Here is a 16435-nt window from a genome sequence, read left to right on the forward strand (position 1 = left end):
TACTTAAACAAGTTTCAGTTAATATGTATGTTATAAGAGGCAAAAGATTATAGGATTTTCAGAGCCCAGAAATTCCCCCAGCCTCCCAGGGCTCTGCCTATGATACCATCCTTCTCTCCAGCACTCTCCTTCCCCTCCTGCTAAAGCTCATCATCTTGTCAACAGAGCAGGAATCAGGGAGTTCCCCTTCTGAACTTTTGTCTTGGGATTTTTCCAATATCGTAGTGTGAGGGACACTAAGGAGAGATTCGTTGAGGGAGTCAAGACAAACATGTTAAGAACGTTGAAGAAATGCCTTTTTAGTACAAAGAAAGAAAGAAGGATTCAGGAAAGGATTCCTTGCCAAACCACAGAGAAGATAGTTCTTCAAGGAATGCTAATTCCTCTAGTTTTTAGTGTGGAATTACCCTCTGTGGGGATTAAGAGACCAGGGGGGGTAATCAAAGGATGAGGGACATACGCTCAAACAACTGCGAACAGCCAAGTGTCATACCCAGCTCCAAGGTGCCACTCCTTCCTGCAATACACAAGGCTATGTTTTTAGGTTAATCCGCCAAGGATATTACAGTTACTTTCAATGGTTAATGAATAGCTTCTAAGTGCCTGGTTCATTTAATTGTCCAAAGGCCAGTTGGTCCCAGAGCGTATAAAGCTGCAAGCTAGCTAATGAGCTCATTCTCCTGGAGCAGAGTGGCAGGGTCAGGGGGCTGGGTTCCTAAGGAGCAAGGATGCAGAACAGAACTGGCCTAATTCTCTGTGTTCTCGCCCTCCTGACGGGCTTCCTGATGGTCTGCCTGGGGGCCGCCTTCCTTTCCTCTGTCTCCATATCGAACTGTCGGGGCAGCCTCATCGTGGCCTATGTGCTTCTGTCTCTGGGGTTTGTGATCCTTGTGAGTGGAATTTTCTGGAGCACCTACTGCCAGGCGAGTGAAAGCAAAAGGGTGTTCAGCCATGCGCTCAGACAACACCTTGCTCAGGGGGCCATGTCCCTGGCCACGGTGGACAGGTATGTATGACAGCCAGGGGGACTGAGAAGAGCTGAGATGGGTTGAGTGGTGTAAAAGTGGAATAATTTCTAATCCTACTGTGCAGCAATTTACATGTCCCATGAGCTGTATGAAGCTTTATTGTTGGGGAATTTATCTGGGGTTAGTCATTAGGAAGAGTGGTGCCATCTTTGGGGAAAACCATGACGTAGGGAGAATTTAGCTTAGAGAAACACTACCACCAACGCCACCACTCCCCCTACCCCAGTGAAAACCCACTTAAGCCAATTTAAGAACTCTTAGGTTCTTTTGTTATAGCATGGGAGCTGCCATTAGTTAGAGGCAGGTGATGGTTATTTACTCCCCATAATCTGGCTACCCAGTTATAAGGAAAGCAAATCCCAGACCAAATTCTGCCATACAAGTGAGCAAGGAGGCATGAAATCAGATCTGTAAACTTTGTGAGCTCAGGGAACTCCTAGCTTACTGTCTTTTTAGGTGTTGTGATAAAAAGATTCATTCAAGGCAAGGTGACAACATTCTAAAGCTAAGATTCAGTTAACCTTACCACCTCACGCATTAGGATAGCTATTATCAAAAAACAAAACAAGACAGCAAGCTTTCTTGAGGATGTCAAGAAGTTGGAACCCTGTGCATTGCTGGTGGGAATGTAAAATGGTGCAACCTCTGTGGAAAACAGAATGGAGGTTCATCGAAATATTAAATACAGAATTACCATTTGATCCAGCAATTCTATAGTCTATATCTAATTCTGAGTATACACATGAAAGAATTGAATTCAGGGACTCAAACAGATGTTCATTCACCAATGTCCATAGCAATATTATTGATGATAGCTAAAAGGTAGAAACAACCCAAATATCCATTAGTGGATGCATGGATAAACAAAATGTGATGTATACATACAACGGAATATCAGTCAGCCTTAAAAAGGAAAGAAATCCTGACACATGCTACAACTTGGATGAACCTTGAAAACATTATGCTAAGTGAAATAAGTCAGTCATAAAGGGAAAATATTGTATAATTCCACTTATATGAGTATCTAGAGTATTCAAATTCATGGACACAGCACATAGGAACATGGGTACTGGGGTTAGGGGAGGAGAGATTGGGGAGTTACTGTGTAATGAGTAGAGAGTTTCAGTTTGGGATGATGGAAAGTTCTGACAATGGTTGAACAACAATATGAGTGTACTTAATGCCACTTAACTGTGTACTTAAAAACAGTAAATTTTATGTTATATACATTTTACCACAAGAAAAAAAAAAGATTCAGTTAAGCTTAGGGTCTGATTCAGGCAACCAGGAACCTCCTAATTCTTGGCCAAACACAGGACCATTTAGGGATAAAACCTCAGGTAATGTTTTTAAGACACAGGCTGCAGGAGTCTATAAATTCTTTTCCCCTCTTCATGCAAGGGTAAGGGAGTATCTAAAATATTTTAGCTACTCCATGTGTCTTGAATACAAGCAATCTTACCCATGATGGTTCATTTTTGACATCTTTTTATGCTAATCAATAAGATACTAATTACAACAACTAAAACTCATTTTCAATGTTTATTATACTAACCAGCAAGTTTTCTGAGTTTCATGAAAATTAAGATAAATGAAGTGATTGTAGAGGATGTTTCTAGAGAGATGCTTTTTGGGTTTTGCATAGTCGTTAGATGACTAGCTCTAGAGTGTGAATTCCTGATAAATATAACTGATTGCCTTTAGGAAGTAGTTTAAATTTACTAACACATGCATAATATTATATTGTCTGGGTTAAAATATTTGAAAGTAAATTACGGACATCATAACACCCCAATTTTACTGCCTCTAATTAATTGTTCAGCCCACTTGGAATGGCCAGTAAGTCAGACTGAGAAGTTCTATTTCTCAGGAGCCCTTGCATTCAAAAGGGGTCCCCAGGGTGAGGTATCAAAGCGAATGAGTCTGGAGTGGTGGAATTCAGGGCATTGGGAATGTACATGGCAGTGGGAGAGGTGTTGGGATTTGGGGACAGGCGGCAGTCATCACAGAGCCTCTCAAATCACTCCAGGGAACAGCTCACCTATCTGTGTAAAATGCCTTTACACACGTGCCCCGTGACTCAGCCTTGGCTGTTCTGGGTGAAGGCTGAGATTTATGCCGTACAGTAGATAGCTCCTGCAGCTATTTGGCTTTGGGCCTGGCAACATTTGGAGTGGAGCTGTGGCTACAAATGGCAGTCCCTGTTCTGTTGTGGTTACACACCATAAACACGCTGAAGGACTTGCTCTATAAATACACAACTCAACCAAGCTCACCCATCTCTCTTCCTCCCCTTCCATCCCAGCCCCCATCCCATTCATGATGGAGGAGCCAGGAGGGTTTAGCAATTAGCAACATTGGGCAAGATTACCAATGAGCGCATCAGCCCTGGCCTGAATGGCCCCTTTACCGTTGGCCCATTGGCACAGAAAGAGCTACAGCTGAAATCTGCATAAAGTTGTCTGTTGAAATAGTTTGAGAAGTGAGTACGTTCATATGTTTTCTTTAAAACTAGCTGCTGAAGCTTGAAGGAGTGTTAGGAAAAAGAGAAGCATCTGGTATAGTTCAGGGATCTGCACATAGCTGGTTTTCCTTCAGTATTTTATTGGCTGTGAGGATCCAAGCTAGTGAGTGCGATAGAGTAGAAGACACTGTGTGGGGCTGGGAACGAGGATGTGAGTGGACTAAAGACCGGGGAGGGAGAAGTCCGCTACCTCTGCTGGGAATCTCACACTGAATGGCCCTATTTCCATGAATGAATGAGCAAGGGAGAAGGAACAGCTTGGAATAACCTGCTGGAAAAAATGGAGCTAGAGGCACACATCGTATGGTTGATAAAAAGGTTCTTCTGGAAGATCAGCACATTTTTAAAAAAACTGATGATGCCAGGGGAGAAGTACATCTGTTTCAAAAATCACTGTTTCTTAACAGTTTAACTTCTCACAATGTGAGTTGAGAGAGGCAGCCATATGCCTCTTTGGCACTAACGCCCAAATGATGCATGTGTGTGTGATGTTTTGTCCCCCAGGCCAGACTTTTACCCTCCAGCTTATGAAGAGAGCCTCGGTGCGGAGAAACAGACCTGCCCTGCAGAGGAAGAGGCCTCTGACGTTCCTCCCCCTCCATATACCGAGCCGGGCTTGGAATTTCAGGATGAAAATGAAGCCCAGCCTGAGGCCCCGCCGTCCTACGCAGAGTCCACAGCTAACCTGGCAGCTGCAGTGACATCAGAGGATGCTGAGAGGCAAAGCCGAGAGTGCCGAAGGCAGGCGAGCTCTCCAGCACTCGTGGCGCACCCCGTGGGAACCGGCTGCTAATCACAAGGCGGGCAAGGGACTGTGGGAGGAAAAGCCACATCAGGGACCCTGCAGAAGAGCTCGTGGAGGGGCTGCTGTGTGTGACAGCCGCACAATTCCACAGACTTGCTCAGCCACGCAAGGCCAGGGTGGGGGCCCGGGAAGGGTGTGGCCACACCAAGCAGACATTTCAGGGGACTAATCCCAACTGGCTAAGCCCAACCTAGGCAAGCATCAGGACTGCAGTGAGAGCTCCGCTCACAGAGAGCCTTTCTGCTCTCGCTCAACTCCCCTCCCATCGCCCCAGACAGGGAGGAATAGATGCTGCTTGCCCGGACAGCCACGTGCCTTCGTGTACTGCGTTACCAATAGTCACAGAGACAGTTTGTTTCCTATGGAGGTTGCTCAGCATTGCTTTAGCTGGTTTTATAGTTGCCCCTACTGACCACACTGCCAGAGTGACACAGTACTTCACATCGTGGAAGATATGCCCTTGGAACTCATGAATGTTATTTTTTGTATTATTTTATTTTAATTATGTGTACTTTTTTCTATGTGAAAGCAAAGTGATTATAATATTCACTCTCAAAATGGTTCAAACACAAAATGTTAAATGAGCTATTTTTTAAGAGAGGTTCTCATAGGAACAGATATGATGTCTTACAGATGCACATTGAATAGACAGAACACATAATTCATAATACACAGAATTCAGAGGGGAAAAGAGTTTGTACTAGCCATAGATGGCATTAATATACAATTTGATATAAATCTTGTAAAGTTTTAAAAGTATTTTATATGTAATTCAAAAACTGTCCCTGTAAATCTCTAAAATTTGAAAGACAAAAGACACTAATGATGTACTTTCTTCATTAACCGGAAATTCTTTACGTCTCAAGATACAGATCTTGACTTTTAGACTTGGGACATTTATTTTAAAACCCCATGATTCCTCCTTAGCTTTGTTATATTTTGTTGCATTAATATTTTCAATACAAGAAGACAAGTCAGGTGGCAGGGTGGTGGAAAGAGATGCAGCCTGATGCTTCTGCACTTGGACAAGAATCCTCTCTCTGGGCCTCAGTTTCCTCCTGTCAAGTGAGGCATTTGTGCTGGGGTTAGTATCTTACAGTTACGGAATGCCTTTTGTTAATATATGGAGGCTCTGTGCCGTGAACTTTTCATGCGTGTTATTTAGCCCTCGTGCACATTCAATATTTAAGAAGAGAGGTGCTATGATTATTCCCATTTTACAGATGCATAAAACTGAGACTTTGAGAAGTTAAAAAAACTTGTCCAATAAAATAACATGCAGTGCCTCCCAGGAGGGTGAAGAAGGGTCCCTAGAGAGACCTGGGAGGACCTATTTACTTGATACTTTTGTGCTAAGCTAGCCTTGCCTCGCTTCCTTCCTTCCAGGAAGCAATGTGGATTTCTCTTTCTTTTCAGAAAATGAGCTCTAACAGAAAATGGAGCCCCAAAGTTGCTGTAATATCTTAAAACCCTTGGAGCAGCAGAGGTGGTTGCTTTAGGGTTAACTGTTTAAAGTGTAAATAAGCCCTCCATGTTTTCTGCTAGGAGCTGGGCCCTCGCTTCATGGTGTAGTTTCTCTTCAACTGATCATTATACAGGTGGTAAGTATGATTCCTAACGGATGACAGGCCCTTGATGAATGGACACAGGAAGGGCTTTGGACAGTCGCAGGGATGGATGTGGCTCTTTCAAGGGGGAAGGGGGTGAAAAAAATGGGATGGGGCCTCCTCCTTGGCCTCCTCTTCCCCATCACTGCTGAGTGTGCAGATTAAGTATATTCTGACAAATACACAGGGAGCCATGTAAAAGGAAATCCTGATCCACAAAGCATGAATTTGGGGGTCTGTGATTTGAATCCTTGACATCAAGGGTGTGAGTGGATATGAAGGTTACTCAGTTGTCCAGGTAGGAAGTGATCATTTAATTACTAATGCAGTATATCACCCCTTTCTTGTCATCTCTTTCCATCCCTCTCCTAAGACAGTTACCCTGAAAGTTTCCCCGGTGGTCTGAGCACATTCACTGATCTGAACAAGCGATATCATTAGGCTTTCTTCCAGAGTTTGTGTTAGTAATAGATAGTTTTTCCAACCACTATTAATGGTAGTCAGGTAAAACAAATGTTAATTTTGGTTTACATAAGAAATGGTTTTAATCTCTTTACTGTAATAAATTTTGTACTTAAACTTTCTCTTTTGCCATTTTTTTGTATCAGAAAAAAAATCAATAGAAAACCTTAAGTCAATGTATTCTTCATCATGTGAAACCAACAGAGTGTCAAGATAAGCTCATCTTTCTGCAAACCCAAACATTACTGAACACCAAATGTTGATTCAGATGATAATCTAAGTGTGTCTTTTTGAAAAAAAGATACTAAAAGGCACTTAAAGATTTTTTTTAACATATGTACTCTGAATCAAGCATCAAGAACATAGGTGTAACCCAAAACAAACCCTCCATTTGAGATGTTCAGCAGTGAAATTCACTGCGCAAGTCAAAGTGTCCTTTTGTGGTTGATAATAATAATACATTAGTCATGCCTGGAGGATTCACTCAGGGGAAATAGATATTACATATTCTCTTTCTTCTCTTTATGATAAAAGTAATGGTGATGGATTGGGAACCATAATTCCTAATTCCATAAATGGTGGGGAGGGCTCTTAGAATATGGGAAAGTGGAAAGAGGAAAATACCCACTACAGACAGCCTTTGCTCATTTCCTCCTCTCACATGTGAATAATAAGTTCATGTGTCAATGGGGATGGGAATTCCCAGGGTTGATGGCCCTCCAGTATTGTTATTTCATAATGTCCCTTTGAGCAGCAAATTTAAATAAGCACTACCACCATCCCAGAAGATGAGGATGACAAGGTCAATTATAGAATAAATAATGCTTCGTCTTCTGCATATGTGAGATGTACTGTGTTCATTTTCAACCCTTCCATAAAAAAAAACTCACCAGCGCTTTTACTGACACTCCTATCCATCCTTCAAGATTCTCCTTAAATGTATCGTCTTTGCTGAGGCATTGCTCCGGCTCACCTACATCACAGGGTACACACTAGGTGCTAACAGACGTGGAAAGATGATAATGACAAGGATTTATAATTCACATCTTCACTGTGTTCCATAAAGTTCCATGACAACCTAGGCTGACTCTCATACCAAGTGTGCTGGCAACTGCATGAGCTATTTCTACTGATAAGGACTGCGGCAGGTTGGAGTGGAACAGGCATTCTGCTAAGCTCTGCTGCCTCAGATAGTCTCTTGCTGTTTGGAACTGCTGGAGGGCCAAAGACTGATTTACGGGTGGTTACATCATTTCCAAAGGCACACAGTTTCTCAGGAATGGAAATCTCCTCAAGGCAGGTGTCTGAGATGTCAGTGTCCACATGTTTTGAGAACATCCAGTGCGTGATCCAGCAATGGAATGGAGTCACCCTGTTACGGCACGACCGGTTCCTGCAGGTGCTTTTTAAATTCCCCACACCTGCCGTGGCTGATGGATTGGCCATCAAAGTAAATTCCATGCCTTACACTGACCCACAGGTGGCCCATCAAAAGTCCCCAGATCATTAGCCCTGTCATGCTTAGAGCAGCCAACTCAGCCCGATGCGCCGCCATGGGACTGCACATCCGTCTGAGGCTCCCTGTTCAGAAAGCCTTGCTGTCACGTCAAGCCCTTCAGTCTATAATGTCATGCAACACTTTGTCCACAAACACTGTGGGCATGTGCTGCACTTGGATTAGTAAGATTTGATAAATGATCTCATTTTAATAATGGCTGCCTACCCATTTTCAGGACACTCAATCAATTCAAGGATCCTGGCTGAGGCAAAACAACTTTTTATTCTGGGAGTCTGGCTGACACCTGGCAGGATACGGATCATCCGTGGTCCCTCCCACTAAATGCCTCTCCCTGGCACATACACACACATATTTTCAAACACCCCTTGGGGAGGTGGCAGTACTGTCCTGGCAAGAACCACAACATTCTGTATAGTGCTGCTCGCCATTTTTCTGTAGGCTCACGGTGTCGTAAGTGAACCTGTCGGGAACAGCAGATCCCAGAGTGGCCCCGCCAGCTACCACACTCTAGCCATGGTTTCCTCTATGGTTTTCACAAAATTCTTGGACCTCTCATGTCATTTACTGTTAAAAACCAGTGACTGGAGCTCCATCCTTAAGAACATAAAGAACATCATGTGGGAAAGAGTGATTTCTTGCCTTTCACCTCTCCTGAGAATCAGGCAAGAGTCTATGCATATATAGTTCAGCAAGAGAAGCTTGGACTTCGTGTACGGCAGAAATAATACCTTGACAATGTGAGTGAGAGCAGGTTCCAGAGGGAGGCTGTGCACTAGAGCTACGGGAGGACGTTTCCCTTTGCGACGTAGCTGAGAAGCAGCTGTGTGACTATGGGTAGCTGTGCACCTGCTGCTTTCTGTGGCGGGGCCCACGCCTTTGCTCTGCCAGATAGTCACAGCCCTGTGTCTGCTTCAACCCCACCCATCCACATGAGACCCTAAACCAGCCTCCTCTCCAGCCGTGCTAGCTCTCAACTCCTAGTCTTCATGTTTCATTCACCCCTGGTGAAACTGTATAAATAGTTACAAATCCCAAGAAACTCTACTTTTGGGAAGATCCCTTTTGTACCTAGTGTCCCACCATCTCTGATTTAATTGTTCCATTGCATTGTTTGTGCCTCTACTGTACCATTTATGTCTACCTGAATATTTGTGTATGTTTGTCATAGTCTCCTGCTCCCAAATTATAAACTCATAAGAGCAGCAATATCATTTTATCCATTTCCCTGCCACATCTAATGCAGAACTCTGCCTAGATTAGTTGCTCAACCAATGTTTGCTGAATGAATGAATGAATGAATTGATGGATAAATGGGTAAATATTTGAGCTACTGAACACACATGACTCCATATTGAAATAAATAAAATTTTTAAGTGAGGACTAATTTACATTTGAACCTAAAAGTTAGACATGATTAAAAGTTCAGAAACTTCAGAAAAAAAAAAACATTTTCTTACCTACAACTGACATGCCTAAGAATGCATCTGATTATCCTAACCTATACATCCACGATTAATGAATGGCTGGCTGGTCGTCATGGCCCCTCACTTAAGAGATGGTGAGTACCAAAGCTATATGGCAAATTTTATTCCACTGGTGAAAAATTTCATAAGTGGTTCTTTAGAAACTCGGCTGAAAGCCACCTTGCTATTATTCTGAAATGAAGACAGTTACAATGGAAGACAAGGTGCCATTTTAGTTTCTGCTGACTCCCAAAGGCAGTTCTCAGCAACCCACCTGTTCTGTTCCATTTACTGAATAAATTTACTAGGTCATAATAGTGAAATATAGTCCTCGCAAGCGCTCTGCAAGGCAGATTTATCAGGATAGGTGACCACTACTGAGGTTTCTCAGATGGTGAGACAAGTGAATACGCAAAGACCCACAATCCTTGGATAAGGTTGAAATAAGGAATTTTTTTTTATTGGCTACTAAATGTCCTAGCAAGTTTGTGACAGAAGCATAGACAGAAAATGGAAACAAATACCTTACTGGGAATGTTTCCTTGCTTGCACTACCCTTGACTACAGCAATAATGCATTGCTTAACAGTCAAAGTGCACCAGGTCATCTCCACAAATGGCAGGGTAAGTGAGTGTGCCGTTCCCAAGGAAGCAAAACAGATGCAAACAGGTCCCACGCACCACGTGTCCTGGCTGAGTACAGATGAGGCTGCTACAGCTGCAATATCCTTTTCCCAAGCGAAGAAAGCCAGCTGTGACCCTCTGCTTTCCAGCAGGGGTCCCCACCCTCCCCTCTATCTCATCAGGCATATACCACCAGCAATATTTTCTTCCAGCACCCACTTCACTTCCTACTGTTACAGCAACTCATTTTCTCCTTTGAGAGCCATTACAAGTAAGATCAGAACTATGTCCAAACAAGTGCATTCAAATAGGTCCTTACTAAAAAAGTCAGAGAGATCTCAGACATGGTAGTATTTTTGTCCACTCAGGAGGAATTTGTATAACCCATGTCTCAACTTACAAGATAATCAAGGAAGGGCCCCCAAAATTTAAATCATTCATTTGCAGAGTCTTATCAAGAAACTTCTTCCCGCCTGCACAATGAATGGCTGGATTTGAAGGAAGCCAGTTTAATAGCTAAAATAATAGTATTTATAAAATAAGAGAGAAAAACATCCTTTGATATGTTTTGTTGGAAGCATGCCATAGTGATGTGTAGAAAGCTTTAGAAGATGTGAGAGAAGGTGATACAGGGATGTTGGGCAGGAGATGGGGGAAGGTGGGCAGTCAGGTGGTTGGTGGGAGTGAGGTGGGCTATCAGAGTTCTAAAACCTTCCCTCATTGGAGACCTGACCTAGGAGAAGAGCTAAATCCTCCTCCATGCTGAGGAGTGTCTTCTTCTGCCCGCCCAGGGGTACCTGTGGCTCAGGGTCAGTTTAATTCTGGCACTGCTCTCTCTTTCATTATCTCAGAAGCTTTTCTCACGTGGCACCAATGATGCACAGATGCTGTGATTAACAGTTTCCTAGCCCACTTATTCTTTCTCAAAAGGGGAGGGTCCTTTGTGTGATAAAATATAGTTATCAAATGATAAGTGCAGCTTTAACAGACCATTAAAGTCCCTGTTGCATTTGGAGGAACTGGGCAAAACCAAAACAAAACAGATTTTTTTTCCTACCCACCCCCCTGCCCCTCAAAAGCAAAATATCTTTTGTTTTTTTTTCCAAAGTCATAAGAGGCACAAACAGGTAGCAAGAAGGCATTGGTGAAGCATGTCCCGCTGAGCGCTCTTTGGCCCTGGTGAGTGATCTTTCCTCCATTCAGGTGATGACAGTAGGTCCCCTCCGGCCAGTTCTCTCATGAATCTGGGATATTTTCAGTGCGATGGCTATGAGAGGGCTCAGCACTGCCTGGAAGGAGAGAAAGAAAGTGTGTGAACAACTCAATGGAGTCACAGGATGGGGCCTTGTGATGGATGTCTATTATCTGCATCTGAATTCAAATTCCAGTTTGCTGCTTACAGACAGAGTCATCATGGGCAGGACATCTGTCGTCTCTCAACCTCTTTCCTCCGTTATCAAAGGAGATTGGAATAGGCAGTGCAGGGGAGGAGGGGGAGAGAAGATGATCTCCAAAGTCTTAACCAGCTGCAAAAGAAATTTATCTAAAATAGGAAAATGCACAATCCAACTACCAGAGCATTCAAGCATTTTACGAAAAGAGCACTGTAAATTAAGGAAGTTCAGAAAACCCCTAGTCTTCCTCTGCTGTACCCTTGTCCCCAGTTACACCCCCCAACACACACACATATGCAACTTGAGGATCAGACCTCATTCACCATCCTAAGACCATCGGTCTAAAGAACATATAAACACAGCTAGAGAGAAATAGTTCTAATGTTTGAGAGCAGACTAGCGGACTATATTTAGCTACATTATTATGTATATCTCAAAGCAACTAGAAGGGAGGCCTTGAAATGATGCCAACAGACAAAAATGATAAACACTCAAGATGATGGATACCCCAAATACCCTGACTCAATCATTTCACATTTTATGCATGTAACGAACAGTCACTTGTAGCCCATAAATACGTAAATTATTATGTATCCATAAAAGAGAAAAAGAGAACTCCAATCCTGATGCTCCCGAGATGACAGGCCGATCCATTGGCTAGTGCTGCAGCAATAACAGATTATTTCTCCCCACCACATAACACTGGGGCCCAGGAGGCACCTCAGTGGTCCCTAGAAGGAGGCGGGGGTACTTTAGAAGCCTAAGACATAGATTCTTGGAAACGTGATGGATGTGAAGAGAAGAAGAATCACTTCTTGCTTACTGTTTCATAGGAGCAAAACATTGTTTTCTAAAGTGTGGAGCACCCACCAGTCACTGTGATTTTCGATGGCGTGTGAACATGGTATTACTTATAAGACAGTGAGAAAGTCATTCTATTTCCCATATTCTTCAAGCCTTCTGATTTCATGAAGGAGAAATTCTGCTTGCTGCCAATCTTTAACACACTTTAGCCAAGACAGCACATGTCTCAGTCAAGTTATCTAGCTAGAAAGTAAGGTCACTGCATGTTTTTATTGGATTCATGTCTATGGTGCTTCAAGTTAAGCTCCCATTTATATGGATAATAAAGTAATGCAATTTTTCTTCCTTGAGTGTATAAATACAGTCATGCATCACCTGGCGATGGGGATACTTTCTGAGAAATGTGTCATTAGGCAATTTGATCATTGTGAGAACATCATAGAGTGTACTTACACAAACCTAGATGACATACATCTATTTTTTGGTGGGGGGGAGGGAGGACAGGGTCTTACTCTGTCATCCAGTCTCAAGTGTAGTGGTGAGATCATAGCTCACTGATCCTCTCACTTCAGCCTCCCAAGTAGCTAGGACTACAGGCATATGCCACCACATTTGGCCAATTTTTCTTATTTTCTTTTATAAAGATGGGCATCTCTCTTTGTTTTCTGGGCTGGTCTCAAACCCCTGGCCTCAAGTGATCCTCTTGCCTTGGCCTCCCAAAGTGCTGGGATTATAGGTGTAAGCCACCATGACCAGCCAATATATTTTTATTAATATATATTTTTTCATATGGAAAAGCAAATGATCTGGCAATATTACTGAATATCAATCATTTCCGGTACTTGATTTGTGATGCCAATATCAAGTGCCATATTTCAGGTTTCTATATATGCGCCATCATAATCTTATAGGACCACTATCGAATATGTGGTCCTATTGTTGATTGAAATATCATTATGTGGTTCATGCCTGGTCACACCATGAGGGCAGGAACTTTGTCCTATTCAGGGCTGAGAAAAGTGCTTCCTGCATAGGAAACATTCAAGAAATATTTCTGGAATAAATGAATATATCAGTTTGATGGAAAGATGAGACAGAGACTTCTATGGACATTCATGAAGGGCATCCTGGCCATGTGGAAGGGGCAGCAGTGCTGGATTTTTACTGTCATGTTTTTCTTGAACTTGAGCTGGAAGCACAGAGTTTGAAAAGCAGAGAGGAATGTGGGATGATCTAGTTTCACGCCACAGTCAAGGACACTGAAGCCCAGGGGAGACGTGATTGCCCCAGGGTCACACATCTGCTTAGTGGCTGAGCTGGGATAAGAACATAAGGTTGTCTCCTCTACTGCTCTTCCCATCATACGATTCTGAATATAAGACCCGTGAGTGACAAGGACAAATAGAGAAGACAAATGAGCCTTGGGGATAGGGGAGAAATCATGGGATGGTCATCCCACTAGACCAGACAAGTCCTGTATCAGATGAGGGGTTGGGGAGGACTGATCAGCCATCCTTATCGATCAAAAGCAGGTGGACGGTGGGGAGAAGAGGTGTTCCTAGCTATGTGGGTTGTGTGGCTGTACTGGAAGCTCCAAATGACTCCTTATGAACAAAGCAAGTAAATAATAGAGACTTCAATCATTTATGTTAGGAATATAGCATCTTTTTTCTAATTCCAGTGCTTCTTAGAGGGCTTGGCATAGTTTTTCCATAGTCAAGAGTAGGAAATAGTGAATGCTTATCTTGCTCCAAACCAAATGGACAGCATATCCATTCAATAGCACTCACCATGTGGCTCCAGTGTCTTCCTCCACCTTTCAGGGCTTGGTGGATGCTTGCTGTCCACCAATGTGAATGGGCTACAGAGGGAATCAAATCCTGTCTCTAGTTCAAATTTTGAAACTTTGTTTATCATGGATTTTTTGCATTGATTCTGATTTTTAAAAATATTGCATTAAAACATTTTTCTTGATTACTATTTTAGTACCCTCTTAAATTTTGAACCCAGCTAACCTCACCCTAATCCTGGTCCTCTATTAAGTTTTAACATGCTCATACACCCTGGAAAGACAAAGAAGGTTTCTCCTTTTACTCTCCTTCCCATCTTCTCTCTTGCTTTTTGTTGTTGTAATCCACGTTCATATAGATTAGGTCCATTAAGAAAAAAAAAAAAAAAAACCTAACAAACTGAACTTCTTACCCTGGCTGGTAATAGACAGGTGTAAATGACCTGAATGTCACAAGACTCAAAGTAAATAGTTAACTAATTTTTTGGAAGAAAACAAACCCTAACCGGAAATATAATCACTTATTAAGCAAGATTTGTCAAAATTTGCGGAGGGAACCCAGCGCTAGTCTGGTCTCTATAAGGAATGTGCATTCTCAGGGTCAGGGAAGGAGTAGGGTGGGAGATGGGGGTGGGGGTTGGAGAGTGAACAGCTACTTACCACAGCTCATCTTTTGGGGCAGCCAATACAACCCAGAGAAATCAGATCATCCAACAACAGAAAACACTGAAATTCTGCATCCATAAAATAGGGATTTATAACAAATGCCACCCTCTCCTCATCCCTAGGATCAACTAACATTCACATTCCCACTTTGTTTAAAACCTGCTGAACCTGGAGTGCCAGACTCTCTCTCATGATTTCATTCAAACATTTGTTTTTGGTCAATGTACAGTTTTCTTAGTCTAAGGCAGTGGTTCTCAAATTTAATATGCACCAGGATCACCAGGAGGGTGGTTAGAATGCAGATGGCTGGGCTCTTCCTCCTGTGTTTCTGATTCAAGAAGCCTGGGGAAGGGCCCAAGAACTGGCATCTCTAATAAGTTCCCAGGATGCTGTTGTTCCAAGGACCACACTTTGAGGACCACTGCTCTAAGGTACGCTGTGCTTCACTCCAGCTAAAGGCTAGGTGGCCTCCTTTGTGTCACATGATCCCACCCCTGGCTGTAGCTGACTGGACCAGGAGTGACTCTCATACCTACAGGCAGCCAATCCGCAGCCTGGCTAGCAACCTACCCTACAGCCGGGGACAAAACTTCGCCTACTGTTTGGATTTTTTCCCTCAGGGATTTGAACTGGTAAGTAAAGAAAAAACAGGTCATTAGCAGTGGGAACTAACCCATGAGGTATAATTAACTATGAAGGCATAATACTCATAGTAATCCAGGGTTATGAGAAAGCAGAGACTCTGAAAAAGATAAGAAAAGCAGAATGAAACCAGGAGAAGAATTAAGGAGAGCAGAAGGAAATACTAAAACAGTCGGTAGAGAGAAAAGAATGGCATGAATCCCAAGGACCTGAGTTGGTAACTTTGCTGCTCCTGGTCCATCTCTGAGGCTTGGCCCTAAGACAGACTCCACTCTTGGATTTCTTGGACTAACCTTGGTCTCTTTGGGTATTAAAGTAAATTAAAATTTTAAAACAAATTAAAGTTAAATCACATTAATAAGATAAACACCCAAAGTATGTTTTTCTTGGATCATTTCAAGGAACTATCATTGTCCAGCTTTCTACTACAAATGAAAAAAACTTTTTTTCCTTCTAAAACTAAGCCTGTTGCCAACCAAAATGAACTTTCTCACCATGCCAGTTCACGGTGCCAACGTCCCCTTCCTGCTAGAGCAGGTCCCACCAAGCTCGCCCTCAGCTGGGACAGAAGTACGCTTTGGTGAGTCTGTCTCCCTTTTCCGCACTTCCCCGCGGTTGCCAAACCCTCTGACTGCAGTCAGTCCCTCAGTGGCTCTGCACCCACTCTCTCCTTCTCATCCCCACTGTTCCTTAACACAGTCCCCCACTGCCCCTGGCTCACAGGACTCTGCTATCTGTCCTCAGCCTCACCAGAGTGGGCTTCTTTTTGAAAGAGACTTGTTTACGTGATCCCCGATACAAAAGTCTTGGGTGGCTTCTCCAAGGTTATGGTCAGCCACTCTTAGCCAGCCTGGCTGTCAGGCTGAGACATTTGGGTTCTACCCTCTATGGTAGGCAGAATAATGGTCTCCCAAAAGAGGTCAGGTCCTGATCCCTGGAACCTGTGAATGTTACCTTATTTGGAAAAAAAGGTGGTGGGGAGGGAGGTGTAGATGTGATTAAGGATCTTGCAAGGAGGAAATTATGCTGGATTATTCTGGCGGGCCCTAAATGCCATCACAATTATCCTAATAAGAGGGAGATCAGATCGTATACACACAGAGAGAGGA

General features: G+C 43.1%; 2 protein-coding genes across 2 annotated transcripts in view; one reads left to right on the forward strand and one right to left on the reverse strand.

Moving 5' to 3' along the window:
• Positions 1 to 728: 728 nt before the first annotated feature.
• On the forward strand, positions 729 to 4345 carry TMEM252 (transmembrane protein 252). Its single transcript, XM_069472119.1, has 2 exons — positions 729 to 1006; positions 4057 to 4345. The coding sequence occupies exons 1-2, from the start codon at positions 729 to 731 to the stop codon at positions 4343 to 4345; spliced, it is 567 nt and encodes a 188-aa protein (XP_069328220.1).
• Positions 4346 to 9867: 5522 nt separating this feature from the next.
• The window catches only part of PGM5 (phosphoglucomutase 5), a 159949-nt gene continuing 153381 nt past the window's right edge, over positions 9868 to 16435 (reverse strand). Inside the window, exon 11 of the mRNA XM_069474146.1 lies at positions 9868 to 11320. Within this exon, the coding sequence (XP_069330247.1) occupies positions 11231 to 11320 (90 nt within the window). The 3' untranslated portion in view covers positions 9868 to 11230. The remainder of the gene's footprint in view (positions 11321 to 16435) is intronic.

This window comes from Eulemur rufifrons, chromosome 7 (assembly GCF_041146395.1).
Source record: "Eulemur rufifrons isolate Redbay chromosome 7, OSU_ERuf_1, whole genome shotgun sequence".
Lineage (NCBI taxonomy): Eukaryota > Metazoa > Chordata > Mammalia > Primates > Lemuridae > Eulemur > Eulemur rufifrons.

Bases quoted from the DNA above. Each gene is read 5' to 3' on its own strand.
- TMEM252 (XM_069472119.1), top strand. From the start codon at position 729: ATGCAGAACAGAACTGGCCTAATTCTCTGTGTTCTCGCCCTCCTGACG. The intron at 1,007-4,056 runs GTATGTATGACA...TTTGTCCCCCAG, and splicing joins TCCCTGGCCACGGTGGACAG to GCCAGACTTTTACCCTCCAG.